At 51.0% G+C, this 15,012-nt stretch overlaps 1 protein-coding gene across 37 annotated transcripts in view; it reads left to right on the forward strand.

Moving 5' to 3' along the window:
- Positions 1-15,012, forward strand: part of LOC135257798 (glutamate receptor ionotropic, NMDA 3B-like) — a 46,957-nt gene that overhangs the window by 20,398 nt on the left and 11,547 nt on the right. For 34 of the 37 annotated variants that reach the window (XR_010330755.1, XR_010330752.1, XR_010330753.1 and 31 more), the window contains 3 exons: positions 6,672-7,291; positions 8,520-9,648; positions 13,152-13,297. Coding sequence is in view for 7 of the 37 variants with exons in the window: in XM_064340927.1 (XP_064196997.1) it covers positions 6,672-7,291; positions 8,520-9,648; positions 13,152-13,297 (1,895 nt within the window). In the remaining 30 variants the exon portion in view is untranslated. Of the gene's footprint in view, positions 1-3,172; positions 3,999-6,671; positions 7,292-8,519; positions 9,649-13,151; positions 13,298-15,012 lie in introns of those variants that run through there. The other 3 variants (XM_064340929.1, XM_064340935.1, XM_064340934.1) reach the window with 2 other exon arrangements.

Raw genomic sequence — 15,012 nt, forward strand, 5'->3', positions numbered from 1 at the left:
GGTGGTTATTTCCCACACTGGTGGTTATTTCCCACACTGATGGTTATTTCCCACACACTGGCGGTTATTTCCCACACACTGGTGGTTATTTCCCACACTGATGGTTATTTCCCACACACTGGTGGTTATTTCCCACACTGGTGGTTATTTCCCACACTGGTGGTTATATCCTGTGCGCTGGTGGGTGTCGGATGGAAGAGGAAGCCACCGCAAGCCATTGCGTTCACACATTTGGGCTCGACATCGTTCAGCCCCTCAGCCTGTCACTTCAGATAGCCACCACCTGCTGTTGCAGTGCCTTCTGGGATATTTGGAATACTGCGATCCCGCTGTTGTCAGTTTATTTGTTTGTTTTCCCCCCCATATGTTAAGTTAAATCAGAAAATCCTCACAGAAAATTGTGCTCTGCGACTGAACGTGGGCGTGAGGTGGTTTGTCTGTTTGTTTGTCTCTTTGTCTGTGTGTCTGTTTGTTTGTCTTTGTCTGTTTGTTTGTCTGTTTATCTGTTTGTTTGTCTTTGTCTGTTTGTTTGTCTTTGTCTGTTTGTCTCGTGCGTCCTGTAGGATTTGCAGCGGGCGAATGTTAGTCCTGGGCTTTCTGCGGCTTTGAAGGACGGCGCTGGCAGCTTATGTGGCACTTTGTCAGCTGGGCTGGAAAAAGGGGGGGATGTGTTATACAATTATACGTCTGCGAAGGTCATTATTCCTCTCTCTCTGTCTCTCTCTGCCTCTCTCGCTGTCTTTCTGTCTTGCATTTATTCTTCTGAAATATTTGAAGGTTCCTGCAGATAGAAAGGTGTTTTTGAACGCAGCGCTGTTTGATTGCTGTGTTAAATAATGATGTGGGGGAAGAGTGCTTTCGTTGCTGGGGGAAAGTCTCCTGTGCCTGACTGATCGGTTTAAAGCAAAAGCAAAAAAGTTTTGTTTTGTAAGGTTGATTGATAAAGGTGTGTTTGTTTTTTAATGTTTTCCTTAAATTCGGTGGTGTGTATGCGTGTATGAGAGAGTGTGTATGTGTGCGTGCGTGTGTGCATGCATGTGTGTGTGTGTGTGTGCATGTGTGAGAGAGCCCTATGTTAGTGTGAACTGTGCTTATGTGATTGCCCCTGATGTCTGTTAGTAGTCCTTCAGCGTGTATTTGCCTGTCTCAGCCATCTGTCTTCTGGCCCCGCCCCCAAACCTCCCTCTGCCCTACCTCCCACTGCCCGTGCCCCCACCCCCAAACCCCACTGCTCACCCTGCCTGTCCCTGAAACCTCACCTCTCCCCCCGGCCCCTCCCATTGCATCTGATCCTGCTTGCCCTGGCCCCTCCCCCTGCACCTGACCCTGCCCTGGCCCCTCCCCCTGCATCTGACCCTGCCTGCCCTGGCCCCTCCTCCTGCATCTGACCCTGCCTGCCCTGGCCTCCCCCTGCACCTGACCCTGCCTGCCCTGGCCCCTCCCCCGCCCTGACCCTGCCTGGCCTCCCTGCATCTGACCCTGCTGCCGCCCTCCTCCTGCTCTGAGCCTGCCTGCCTGCCCCGCATCTGAGTGCTGCCTGGCCTACCTGCGCCTGACCCTGCCCTGGCCCCTCTCCCTTCTCTCCAGAGCTCCTCCTTCCTCCCTTCCCTCCCTGGGTCTCTGTGATGCTGCTTCAGTGTTTTCACCACGGACAGGGACCCGCCCCTTCGCTTTGACCCAGCTGTCAATCATCCTTCCACCCTGGAGCCACAGCACTTCCTGTCCTGTTCTATTTAATATTGCTTCGGGGAAGAGCGTCTGGCTAAATGATTACATTTTTATTCGATATTAAGTTTAATGCAATAAAGGCTGCGCTTCACCACACGTTTATTAGATTTTTTATTTATTTATTTATTTTTTTTTTTACCAGCAATGCTCAAGTCTAACTTCTCTTAGAAGCGACTCTGGAGGTACGTGCTCATCTGCCGCTGTCTGCGGCTACGTGTCCGTGGCTACGTGTCTGCATAAACGAACATGTGCAAATCAGCGCATGTAAATTACCTGCTGGAGTCCATCGTTTTGACGGAAACTCAATTTAGTTTTTTTCCGACCTCTGCCATCTGCGCATCGGTGCATTAGACAGCTCGCTCTGTTCCGTCTGCGCAGTTCTGCTCCGCTCCGCTCCGTCTGCGCAGTTCCACTCCGTCCCGTCCGGGCCGTGCGTGCGTGCGCCTTCACGTCTGCCGCATAACCATGTGCGCCTTAATAAAACCATAACTGAGCGTGAGGTTTTATTATTATTATTTTTACAGATTGGGTGCGCTTCCATCGCCCCCTCCTCCCTGGCTGCGAGTGGTGACTCATCATAAAGCCGTGACCTACTTTTCATCGTCTGGCTACGGTGATTGAGTGCTTGTGTAACTCACAGGGACCTGCGGGAATCGGCGGAAGGCTCTGAGCCAAAGTTTAGGCCAAAGCACTGCACGGGTGGGATGGGATTCGTTCACTCGCCCCGCCCCTGAAATAGAGTGCAGTCCGATAGCGGTCATTCCTTTTAAACAAATCTTTTTGGTGAACAAAAGGAACTGACTTTCCTAACCACTTTTCGCCTTTGGGCCCTGTTGTCTGTAGTAGCCATCAGCCAACGGCAGCATTGGCCCGCTGGAGCGGGGCGCGCCTTGCTCTGAGCCCCTCCCGTCCGTGTGGCCGAAGCCAAAAAAAAAGAAAAGCAGAGGGGACCGAACCCATGAAGGAACCGGACGCTCTGATTCCTGGGGTCCGGGTCCGGGTCTGGGTCCGGGTCCGGGACGGGTTTAACTGGAGCGGGAGGCTGAAGGTGGTGGGGTCACGTCCCGCTGCTAATCGCGCCAGAGCTTTTTAATCCGCTGCGGCCGGCCTTCCCGGCCTTCCCAGTCTTCCCGGCATTCCGGGCCTTCCCAGTCTTCCCGGCATTCCCAGCCTTCCCGGCGCTCCCGTGTACGGAACGCCCCCCCCGGACAGGTCCGGCTCTCCATGACAGGAATACCGCAGGACTCGTGGTCTCATCATGATCCGCCCGCTCTTTCTCTTAATCGCGTCAGCACGATGAGAAACCCCGCTGACTTCCTCTTCCTTTTCCGGCTCCCTCCGCAGGCGCACGCTCACGCTCAGGCTCACGCTCCTGCGCGCTCGGCAGCCCTGGCCTGCCGCTGGGTGGCTGCGTGTGATCCACATCTGTTGTGTGTTTAAAGATTTTCTTTCATTCTGCAGAAAACGTTCAGAGATTATCTCAGTGAGGGAGTTACCGGCAGCGTGAGGTCACGCGAGGTAGGGGAACTCCCGGCCGAAGAACAGCGATCGCTTTTCCCGTCGGCATGCGGGGTTCCAGGTTCGAGGTGGGCAGACACAATCAGTGGTTCGGTCTGGCGGCTCTCTGAAAAGGTCACGACCTTGATCCAGGATGTGGAGGATTGAGCGTGTGGGCGGGCCTGGCTGCACCGAGGGGAGGGCCGCTCACTGTAATTGTGTTTTCTCCTGTTTTATTAGCCTTCCTGGCCGTTTGAGGGAAATGCCGGCTATTGTATCCAGTGCAGCCTCCATGTTTTATCGCTCCAAAAGAAACCCACTGGGGCTTAATCAGCACCTGTCCTTAACTCTGACGGGTGCTGTGCTCCCTCTTCACAAGCTCCGCTCAGTGAGTTAGTTTAAATGAGTTCTGGACTCGGCAAATTGTATTTGTGAAGGAAAAAAAAAACGACCCATTTTGATTTAAACTGATAGAGAGACAGGTGTTGATTGAATGCCAGCCACTGTTGGCAGGAAGCTCTGTCCCCCACACCTCTTGGCTGATGAGTAAAAAGGGTTCTTTATTAGATGTAGAGTTGTATGTGTCTGCGACTAATGCAGTTAGACCAGACTAGCCAACACAAGCACACTTACACTCTACTGTATCTAATGCATGCAGAGTTATACCTGACTGTGACAAGCGGAGAGTTCCACCTGAGTGCTCCAGTGGAACAGGGAGCCGGCTGTGTGCGATTGTGACCTCATCGTTGTCATGGGAGCGATTGGAATAATCGGTAAGAGAAAGAGCGGCAGCATTGCGGGGCTTGCAGGTTCGATTCCATGCTGGGGCGCCGCCGATGTACCCTGGAGCAAAGCACTTAACCTGAGTTTATTCAGCAGATATCCAGCTGTATAACTGGATTGTGTGTGGAGGCAGCCTGAGCTCGCTTCAGTGCACGTCTCTCTGGGTGAAAGCACCCGCCAAATGCGTAAAATGTGAGGTGTAATGAAAGAAGCAGCAGGTAGAGGTCTGTACAGGTGTCCTCCCGAATCAGTGGAGGGGCACAGGAGGGCTTCGCAGGCACGGGACAGGCGTGGTGAAAACCCAGAATACAGAGTTGCCAATTAAGAGGTGTGGCCTCAGGAGTGGCTGTGCGCGGGCCAATCAAGTGCTGCAGAAGGAACGCCAGTGTCACCATGGCGATGTTCTGGTGTAGTGCTGGTCTCTGCCAGTCACTCGTAGATAATGAGTGTTCGCTCTGCCCTCGGGGTGGAAACCAATGACCTTTCCAGTGCTCCTGCAAATTAATTTTTAATTACCGATAAAGGTTGCTCATTGATGTTTTTTTAAATATGTGTGCTGAATGTAATTGATGTTGTTATACAGCGCCGTGTCTGCTAATTTATATATAATAAACTGTTTATGCAAATTGTAAACCTTTGCAAATGTCTTGGGTGTGCTTGTGAATTGAATAGAGGCCTTAAAATGTCATTGTTCTCGCCACAGGCTTATTCCGTTCTTCACAACGTGAACCATGTTTCAACAAACCAAACCTCACGGCCTGTCAGAGGCACAGATATTACCTCTATTAAACAGTGGCATAAACCACTGGCAGGTATTTTTAGACAGTCCTTAGAAACTGTAGATACCAGAAGCATTGTAATATAATACCAATATATAAGGGGACCGTACTGATCCAGGAAACTACAGGCCTGTAAGTTTAACTTGCACAATATGTTAAACACTGGAACCTATCATTAGAGACAAGTTGGAAGTGTTTCTTGAAAATAATAACATCCTTATTAGGGAGAGCCAGCATGGTTTTCGTAAGGGAAGGTCATGCCTGACACACCTTCTGGCATTCTTCGAAGAAGCTTCCAAGTGTTTTGCCTACAATAAGGCTTATGATATTATATACTTAAATTTCCAAAAAGCATTTGATAAGGTACCACACGAGAGAATTGTTAGCAAAATGGAATTACAGGAAGTATTACAGAGTGGATTTGGAACTGGCTACAGGGTAGAGCACAAAGAGTAGTAGGGGGGATATTATCTGAGCAGGGAACTGTGGGAAGTGGAGTCCCACAAGGATCGGTGCTGGGACCACTGCTCTTTCTCATTTATAACAATGACCTTGACAGGGACATAGAAAGTACATTAGTCAAATTTGCAGATGATACAATACTAGGAGGCCCAGCTAATAGTTTGGAATCTACTAAAGTCATCCAAGAAGACTTAAAATCAAGAAGTGGACTGAAACATGGCAAAAGAAATTCAATATAGCCAAATATAAAGTTCTGCATTTGGGATATTGTGAAGCACTTTGTTTCCTGTATTGAAAAGTGATATACAAATAAAGCTATTGTTGTTATTATTATTATTATTATTATTGTTATTGTTATTTGTACAAACATTAGGCATGATTGCTGAACAAAATTGGAATGTGCTCAATTTGACTTGGGAGTAATGGTTGATCAAAGTATTTCAGGTTCTAGGCACTGTGCTGTAGCATATAAAAAGGTCAACTGGATGCTGGATATATAGCCAAAAGTATAAATCCAAGGAAGTTCTACTTTTACAATACATTTGTTGTGTATTGTGTGCAGTTCTGGGGACAAGATATAGAGGCTCCAGAAAAGTGTTGCGTTTGTGTGTCGCTGAATTTGTGTGGACTGTGTGTGTGTGTGTAGCTGAATTTGTGTGGACTGTGTGTGTGTGTGTAGCTGAATTTGTGTGGACTGCGTGTGTGTGTGTGTGTGTGTAGCTGAATTTGTGTGGACTGCGTGTGTGGTGCAGGGATGGGACTTCAGCATGTTTACCCAATCATCAAAAAATGTTAATGGCAGCTTATCACAGTGATTGATGGTTTTAGTGTTTAAAAAGTGTTTGTGTGGATAAGCTATTTATCATGCTCTGTTAAACTCAGGGAGCTGGAGCTGGAGACCCCATTGTAATCAAATCTCACTTTCAGACGCTAATGATTGTCTGATTGCACCAAGAAAATGTTTGCACCTTGGGCTAGCTTATTTTTAACTTAGGACAAACTCGTGCTCTCTCTCTCACACACACACACACACACACACACACACACACGCACACACTATTACTCACTTTCCCACACACACCCTCCGACTCCTCAGTCACTCGCTGACTCACTCATTTGCTCACTCTCTCAGTCAGTCTGTCAGTCAGTGAGTCACACCCAAACTCACTCACTAAAGGACCAGCAGACCGCCTGTAGTTTAATGTGTTCAGCACACACATCGTCTCCTGCTGTTCTCCTGTGCATTAAGCCACAGCAGTCTCTCCCTGGTAACCCCAGCAACCCCAAAAACCTCAGTAGCCCTGGTAACCCCAGTTGCCCTGGCAACCTCGGTCGCCCTGGTAACCCCGGTCGCCCTGGTAACCCTGGTAGCCCCGGTAACCCCGGTCGCCCTGGTAACCCCGGTCTCTCTTGCTTCCACAGAACAGGTTCCACCTGCAGATGCTGACCCGCACACCCCCGTCGGGCGTGGCCGAGCTCCTGCTCGCCATCCTGGAGCGGGGCGGGTGGAAGGAGGGTGTAGCCCTGTCCTGCGGCGAGCGGGAGGAGGCGGGGCTTCTGGACCTGCTGGGGCGAAGGGGCGGGGCCTACTGGAATCTGCAGGCCACCCTGTTCCTGCCGCGCGGCGTGGAGGCGGAGCAAGCGCAGGTCACGGCCTTCCTGCTGGAGCACCTGGGCCAGGCGCCGGGCCCCTCCCTGGCCGCCGTGCTGGTGTTCGGGGCCGACCCCCAGTGCGTGGCCTCCGTCCTGCGGATCGCCGACGAGCTGGGCCCCACGCTGCCCGCCGCGCACTGGATCATGGGTAACCCGCTGAGCCCGGACGCGCTGCAGGCCATCGGCGGGCCGGCGGGGCTGGTGGCGTACGGCGAGGTGGAGCGCAAGCCGCTGCAGTTCTACATTCGCGACTCCCTTCAGCTCCTGGGCCGCACCGTAACCGCGGCAACCGCCCTGCGCCCCGACCTGGCGCTGATCCAGAACATGGTCAACTGCTACGACAAGCCCAACAAGCACGAGGTGCTCTCCTCCGGCCAGTACCTGGCCAGGTAACCCCTCCCCCCGACACGCCCACACAAACACACCCTGGGGAACGCTGGGGAGCACACTCACCTGAGGAGCGCACTCACCTGACTCACACACTCACCTGACTCACACACTTACCTGACTCACACACTCACCTGACTCACACACTCACCTGACTCACACACTCACCTGACTCACACACTTACCTGGTGCACGCATTTACCTGACACACACACTTACCTGATTGAGCGTGCTGCACTCCCAGTACAGCAGTGGGAAAACCCGCTGGGAGGGGGGGCGCTGGGGGGGCACTCGGTGATTAACTGCAGCTGATTCTGCATTAATGGCTGCCCTACAGGAAGTGAGGTGAAGCTTTGCGCGCCCTGCAGGTTCTCTGCGTTCCTGTGTGTTTGGGATGCGGGGGTGCGCTGACCTGCCGGAGGGGAACGGGCTGGTTTTTACACTGACTCAGACCCCCCCCCCCACCGCCCCAGAACCCCCGCATACATCAGCCAACTGTGGAGAAGGGGAACTCACCTCATCATGAGGCATCAACCAACCAGAAGACAAGAAATCAATACGCCATGAGCCGGAGGGGGGGGCGGGGAGAGAGGGAGAATCCAAACAGAAAGCTACGGCAATTCACGTCTTCATTTGTTTCTCTCAGAGTCACAGTGTCTGTCACAGTCACAGAGTGTGTGTAACAGTGTGTAGAGACTCAGTGAGTGTGTGTAACAGTGTGTAGACACTCGGTGAGTAACAGTGTGTAGAGACTCAGTGAGTCCCTGGTGTGCAAAAGAAAAGCACTTGCTTTGGGAGCATCAAAACTGAGCAAGAAAGGGCCTCTCTTTCCCTGCCTGGGGCCGATGCCTTTACTTCAGACGACCGGTGAAATTCCTGTGTGTTACAAACTCTCTCATAAAAAAAATAAAAAGTGCATTTCCAGCAACAGAATTTTTTCTTGTTTCATGATGACATTTATTCAGTTTTATGTTTTTAATTGAGCCTTTATTTCACCCGGCAGGTTCGTTAAGAACAGACGGCCTGGCAGGAGGCTGCGAAGCCTTGGGAAAACATTTTGTTTTAAATAAAGTTTTCTTTAGAAATTTCTCAGGGGGGAGCTTTTTCACATTTTGAGCCTCTGCAGAGTTAAAGCATTTCAGAAGCGTTTTGACCTTTGACCCCGCTCTGGTTCTTTCTTCCCCAGACTCTGAGTCTGCTGTTTTTACTCCCTCCTCTTTCTTTCGGCAGGTTCCTGTGGAACTCCTCGTTTGAGGGCCTGACGGGGGCGGTGCGGGCGCAGAGGGGCGGGTCGCGGGTGCTGACAGGGCAGCGCTTTCGGGTGTGGCGGCTGCAGCGGGACGCCGTGGGCAACCCCGCCTGGGTGACCGCGGGCCGCTGGGACGGGCGGAGCCTGGAGGCCGAGGACCCGCACGGGGCGTGGCCCGGGGGGCTGTCGCCACGGAAACCGGCGGGGGCCGGGGCAGGGGGCGGGAGGAAGGGCGGGGCCGGCCGGCGCTGGAGGGCGGGGCTCCCCGTGGCCGGGAGCCGGGTGCGAGTGGTGACGCTGGTGGAGCACCCCTTCGTCTTCACCCGCGACTCGGACGAGGACGGGAACTGCCCCGCGGGACAGCCCTGCCTGGACCCCCACGCCAACAGCACCCGCGTCCTGGACCTGCTGTTCCAGCGGCTGGAGCGGGGCGGGCCCAACGGCACGGACCCGCCCCTGCCCGCCCGCGCCCGCCGCTGCTGCTACGGCTACTGCATCGACCTGCTGGAGAAGCTGGCGGAGGACCTGCGCTTCGGGTTCGACCTCTACATCGTGGGCGACGGGAAGTACGGCGCGCGGCGGGCCGACGGCCGCTGGACCGGGCTGGTGGGCGACCTGCTGGCGGGCGGGGCCGACATGGCGGTCACCAGCTTCAGCATCAACTCGGCGCGCAGCCGCGTGCTGGACTTCACCAGCCCCTTCTTCTCCACCAGCCTGGGCATCCTGGTGCGCAGCAGGGACACGGCCGCGCCCATCGGCGCCTTCATGTGGCCGCTGCACTGGTCCATGTGGGCCGGCATCTTCGTGGCGCTGCACGTGACCGCGCTCTTCCTCACGCTGTACGAGTGGAAGAGCCCCTTCGGCATGACGCCGCACGGACGCAACCGCGTGCGCGTCTTCTCCTACTCCTCCGCGCTCAACCTGTGCTACGCCATCCTGTTCGGCCGCACCGTCTCCAGCAAGACGCCCAAGTGCTGGACCGGCCGCTTCCTCATGAACCTGTGGGCCATCTTCTGCCTGCTGGTGCTGTCCAGCTACACCGCCAACCTGGCCGCCGTCATGGTGGGCGAGAAGACCTTCGAGGAGGTCTCCGGCATCCACGACACCAAGGTAAGGGGGGCGGGGGGAGAGGGGGCAGGGGGGAGGGGGCGGGGAGAGAGGGGGGCGGGGTGGACAGGCGCAGGTGTGACTAACGTTCATGATGGCATCTTCCCCCCAGTGCACCTGTAGTACCTTCGGTTTACCACTAGGCGGTGGTTAAGGGACACTCTAATGCCCTGTTATTCAAGTCATGGTCCTTCGAGGGCTGAGAACTGCTGGTTTTCCATCCTCCCTTTACCCGGGAGCCAGGTGTGAATACAGTCTGGTCAATCAGCAGCACCAATTCTTCCATTAATTACCTGGGAAACAAGGAAAACCAGGGCTGGGTTCGGGTACTGATGCAATGAAGGGTATTCTGTGTCTTACAGACTAAACAGTGTTCCGTAATGGCTATGGAACTGGGATTGTATCTCAGGTTGCAGATCCAAATTTGCCTTTTCACCTCTGAAAATCTCAGACGTCGCCATCGCAAGCAACATGAAGGAGATGAGAGAGTCAGACGTAAATGGGCTTTGAAAACAGATGGAGCTCGTGAGTTTCAAAACCCGAGTCATTCATTGTGTTGTTTAAGCACTTCATTATCTACAGAGTGATCTGCTTCATCTCTCAGAGCACACTGCGGTCTCCGCTGGTGCAGTAATCGTCACGCGCGTCGCTGGGCTGCTGCTGCTTCCTGCGTCTGTTCGCTGAGAGACGCGGTGGAACACGGAAACGTCTCCCAGCATCCCCGGGGAAACGGGCAATTAAAGGCAAACTTTTAATTAGTTTAGTTTGCGTCTGATGTTCAGGGAATGAGCGTGTCTGTTGGTTGGGACTGCGTAAGCAAGTACAACATGCTTCGACTAGAAAGCGGAGATGGTATTGGAATTAGAATATGACTCGTGTAGAAATCTGAACGTAGTAAATGCAGTAGTAACTACAAAATGAGAAGGTCGAACGGGCTGCAGATGATCTGAGTGCGTCTTTAAGATCTGAAGATGTGCAATCATTGCTTGATTTGTTGTTTTAATTTTCAGTAAATCTCATTGAGTCTTATCGGATTCATGTGCACTGATCTGCTCCTGCTATTTGCAGCCTCTCTAACTCAGTAACAATGGGATAGCCTATCAGGATGCTTAGTAACTCTGGGTTAGCCTATCAAGATGCTCAGTAACTTTGGGTTAGCCAATCAGGATGCTCAGACTGGTTTAGCCAATCAGGACGCTTGGTAACACTGGATTAGCCAGTCGGGATGCTGTGTCCCTGTTCCCCATGATCCCTGTGTGTGCGGCACACACCTCATTTAGCAGAAATGGTACCATTTTCTGAAAATCTGTCAGGGTTGGGAAAATTGGAAGTGGTTTTTTGAGTTTTTGGGTTTGAAGCGGCGTTGGAGCTGTCTGCATGTGGAGATGGGTTCCGAGAGCGCACCGCTTGTCCTCTCCGACCTGTCAATCACTCTGTCACAGCCCGCCCCTTTCATCTGCCACTCTGCTTGCTTACAGAGCGCCCCGAACCCTCTTCATCTCCTCGCTCTGCTACTATCCTCTCTCACACACACACACACACTCTCTCTCTCTCTCTCTCTCTCTCTCACACACTCACTCTCTCACTCTCTCTCTCTCGCTTTCACACACTCACTCTCTCTCTCACACACACACACACTCTCTCTCTTTCTCTCTCTCACACACACACACAAACACACACACACACACACACACACTCTCTCTCTCTTTCTCTCTCTCTCACACATACACTGTCTCTCTCTCTCTTTCTCTATCAATTTTCAATTTCAATTTTCTCTCTCTATCTTTGTCTCTTTATCTGTCTGTCAGTCTGTCATAGCCTATTGCTTTTATTAGGCTCCAACAATATCAATGTTTTTCTTCAATTTGCAATTTAATTTCTCTCCCTCTCTCTCATTATGTCTCTCTCTCGTATGCTCTGTCCGTCTGTCCGTCCGTCCGTCCGTCCGTCTGTTTCTGTCTGTCTGTCGGTCTGTCTGTCTGTCTGTTTGCCTGCCTGCCTGCTTCTCCCCCTGTCTCCTTTCACTCAATTCATTTGAAATTTCAGCTTGGCGTATGGGAATGCAAAACAGATTTGTGCTGCCAAAGCTTGTTTACCTCAGTCTAAAACAGCGCCTTGTCCAAACAGAAAGAGCTGTAAACCAGTGGACCGAGAATATAGTAAATATAATTAATCTCTGCCTCTCTCTCTTGACTATTTTGTGTAAATAGTCGGGATTTGGGGGTATCTTTCTCTTTTTAAAATTATTAATAAAGGGAACTTAAAAGTCAAAGTCTTTCAATTCAATTCAATTTAATTAAACATGCTTTACTCGCTGGAAATACTGGAAAGGTATAATAAATATTGCAGAAGCAAGAAACTTACAGAAACGAGTAATGCTTTAATCGATAACTAATACAACAACTATTACAACTGGAGTTCAATTAAAATGACAAAATAAAATTAAAGTAAAATAGTAATAGTAGTATCTTGATTTTTTCTCTCTCTCAAATTCAAATTTCAGTTGCTTTATTGGTAGGAAACACATATGTAAATATTGCCAAAGCATCAGAAATTAATTGAAATACATATGTACATTAAAGTAATAAAGACTGTGATGTCTAATGATAGTGAAGACTAATGATAATCATTTTTTAAGGTCCAATAGCAATTAGTTGACTTTGTGTTTTGGTTTCTTTATCCTATTATTCTAAATTCATTTTTTTTGTTTGCTTCATACTTTGGGTGACACTGATTTGCAGCTGGTTAGCAGTGCTGGTCTGAGCGTGATGCGGGTTAGTTTGGGTTACAGGATTACTAAGCTTCAGTACCAGCTGACTGAGGGGACTCTTTTCTGGGTTCAGTTCTTGGGATTGTGGCACTTCAGATTGTAGCGTTTCTTTGGGACTTGATTGAAGGTCCAGAATTTTAGTGCTCGCTCTTGTATATTTATTACTGATGGGAATCGGCCTAATTTTGCCCTACATGCTTTATTAGGTGTTTTCCTTTGTATTTGTAAGATATTTCTGCAGAATTCAGTATGTAGGGTTTCAATTGGATTCTTGTCGCATGCAGTGTAGTCTTTCTGACTGAGTGGACCCCAGACCTCACTTCCATAAAGCGCAATAGGCTGAATTACACTGTCAAATAATTTGGACCAGATTCTAATTGGGATATTTAGTTTGAAAAGTCGTCTCTTTATTACATATATAGCTTTTTTTTACTGCCATGCAGAAACTCCCTGATGCAATGATAGTCAGACCAAGGTAAGTATAATGCAGAGTGTGCTCTTGGGTGGTGTTACCTAGAGTTAATTTGTTTCCATTTTCCTGATCCCCCCCTCTCTCCTCCCTCTCCTCTCTCCCCTCCTCCCTCTCCCTCTCCCCCATCTTCCCTCTCCTCTCTCCCCATCTCTCTTCCTCCCTCTCCCTCTCTCTCTCCCCTCCCCCATCCTCCCCCCCTCTTCTCTCCCCTCTCTCTCCTCTCCCCCCCCACCCCCCCCCCCCCGCCCCCCTCGCCCCCCCCAGCTGCACCACCCCTCCCAGGGGTTCCGGTTCGGTACGGTCCATGAGAGCAGTGCGGAGGACTACATGAAGAAGAGCTTCCCCGAGATGCACGAGTACATGCGCCGGTACAACGAGCCCACCACGCCCCGGGGCGTGGCCACACTCAAGTAAGAGCCAATCAGAGCGGCCCCCACTCACACCAGCCAATCAGAATGCCCCCGCTCTCTGCTCTATCGCTAAGCAACCACCCTCAGTCGTGCCAGGAAACCAGGTGTAGTGCCTTGTGATGGGGTGTTGGGTTTGAATCCTATGTGCGACTGTGGTCCTGTGCCCATAGATTGCACAGTGTGAGTGACCCCCCCCCCCCCCCCCCCCCCCCCCACCGCTGTCTGTTTCAGTCCAATTCATTCTGGGAACTCGATGAAATTCTAATTCACTCACAGAAAATCCTCTTAAGAATATGGTTACGGTAACTGATAAATTCAGAAATTCCATTTCTGGAACGGACTGAATTTGAATGAAATTTTGCTCCCCACCCCTGGTGTTATCCAGGTTATTCACTGCATAACAGGCAGTGCTGAACAGATAAACCTCCTTCAGAGGTTGAGCCTGATGCTGACTGAATTCTCTGGGTTGTGGGAGCTGGAATGAGGAGTGAAATTTTGAAAGCCGTGGTGTTAATGACTCTGAGATTTCTTTTTATATTCTTTTTTTTAGTGAGGAGGTCTCTGATTTTCAGTGGGGGGGGTCTTTGTTTGAGTGAAGCGGTCTCTATTTTTCATTGAGGTATCTTTATTATTGAGTGAGGTGGTCTTTATCTTTGAGCGAGGTGGTCTTTATTATTGAGCGAGGTGGTCTTTATCTTTGAGGGAGGTGGTCTTTATTTTGAGCGGTGTCTTATTATGAGCGGTGTCTTTATTATTGAGCGAGGTGGTCTTTATTATTGAGCGGTAGATGGTCTTTATTATTGAGTGAGGTGGTCTTTATTATTGAGCGAGGTGGTCTTTTTTATTGAGTGAGGTGGTCTTTATTATTGAGTGAGGTGGTCTTTATTATTGAGCGAGGTGGTCTTTATTATTGAGCGAGGTGGTCTTTATTATTGAGCGAGGTGGTCTTTATTATTGAGTGAGGTGGTCTTTATTATTGAGCGAGGTGGTCTTTATTATTGAGTGAGGTGGTCTTTATTATTGAGTGAGGTGGTCTTTTTTATTGAGTGAGGTGGTCTTTATTATTGAGTGAGGTGGTCTTTATTATTGAGCGAGGTGGTCTTTTTTATTGAGTGAGGTGGTCTTTATTATTGAGCGAGGTGGTCTTTATTATTGCGCGAGGTGGTCTTTATCTTTGAGCAAGGGTGATTTCTGCTCTAGCGGCGATGGCAGGCAGCTGCCAGTGCGGCGGGTGGAAGCCGCCGTCTCGTCTGCCTTTAGGAGGTACCGCAGAACATTCAGGAATCCTGCGGGCTCTGTCAGCACCTGTGAGCTGAGATGGAGGGGCCGCGCGTGGCAGAGATGAAGAGAAAGAGAGATGAAAGGAGAGAAAGCGAGGAGTAAGCGGTTAAAGGAGTGGAGTTTGCGAGCTACGTGTGGTGGGGGGGGGGGGGGGTTGGGATCTTGCTGTGCCAGTGTGGAGGCAGAAATGGGGTCTTACTGGCTCCGGGGGCCTCTCTCTTTCACGCACGCACACACACACACACACACACACACACACACTCTCTCTCTCTCTCTCTCTCTCTCACACACACACACACACTCTCTCTCTCTCTCTCTCTCTCTCTCACACACACTCCCTCTCTCTCTCTCTCTCTCTCTCTCTCTCTCTCTCTCTCACACACACCTCTCTCTCTCTCTCTCTCTCTCTCTCTCTCTCTCTCTCTCTCTCTCTC

Source organism: Anguilla rostrata, chromosome 6 (assembly GCF_018555375.3).
Source record: "Anguilla rostrata isolate EN2019 chromosome 6, ASM1855537v3, whole genome shotgun sequence".
NCBI classification, from domain to species: Eukaryota; Metazoa; Chordata; class Actinopteri; order Anguilliformes; family Anguillidae; genus Anguilla; species Anguilla rostrata.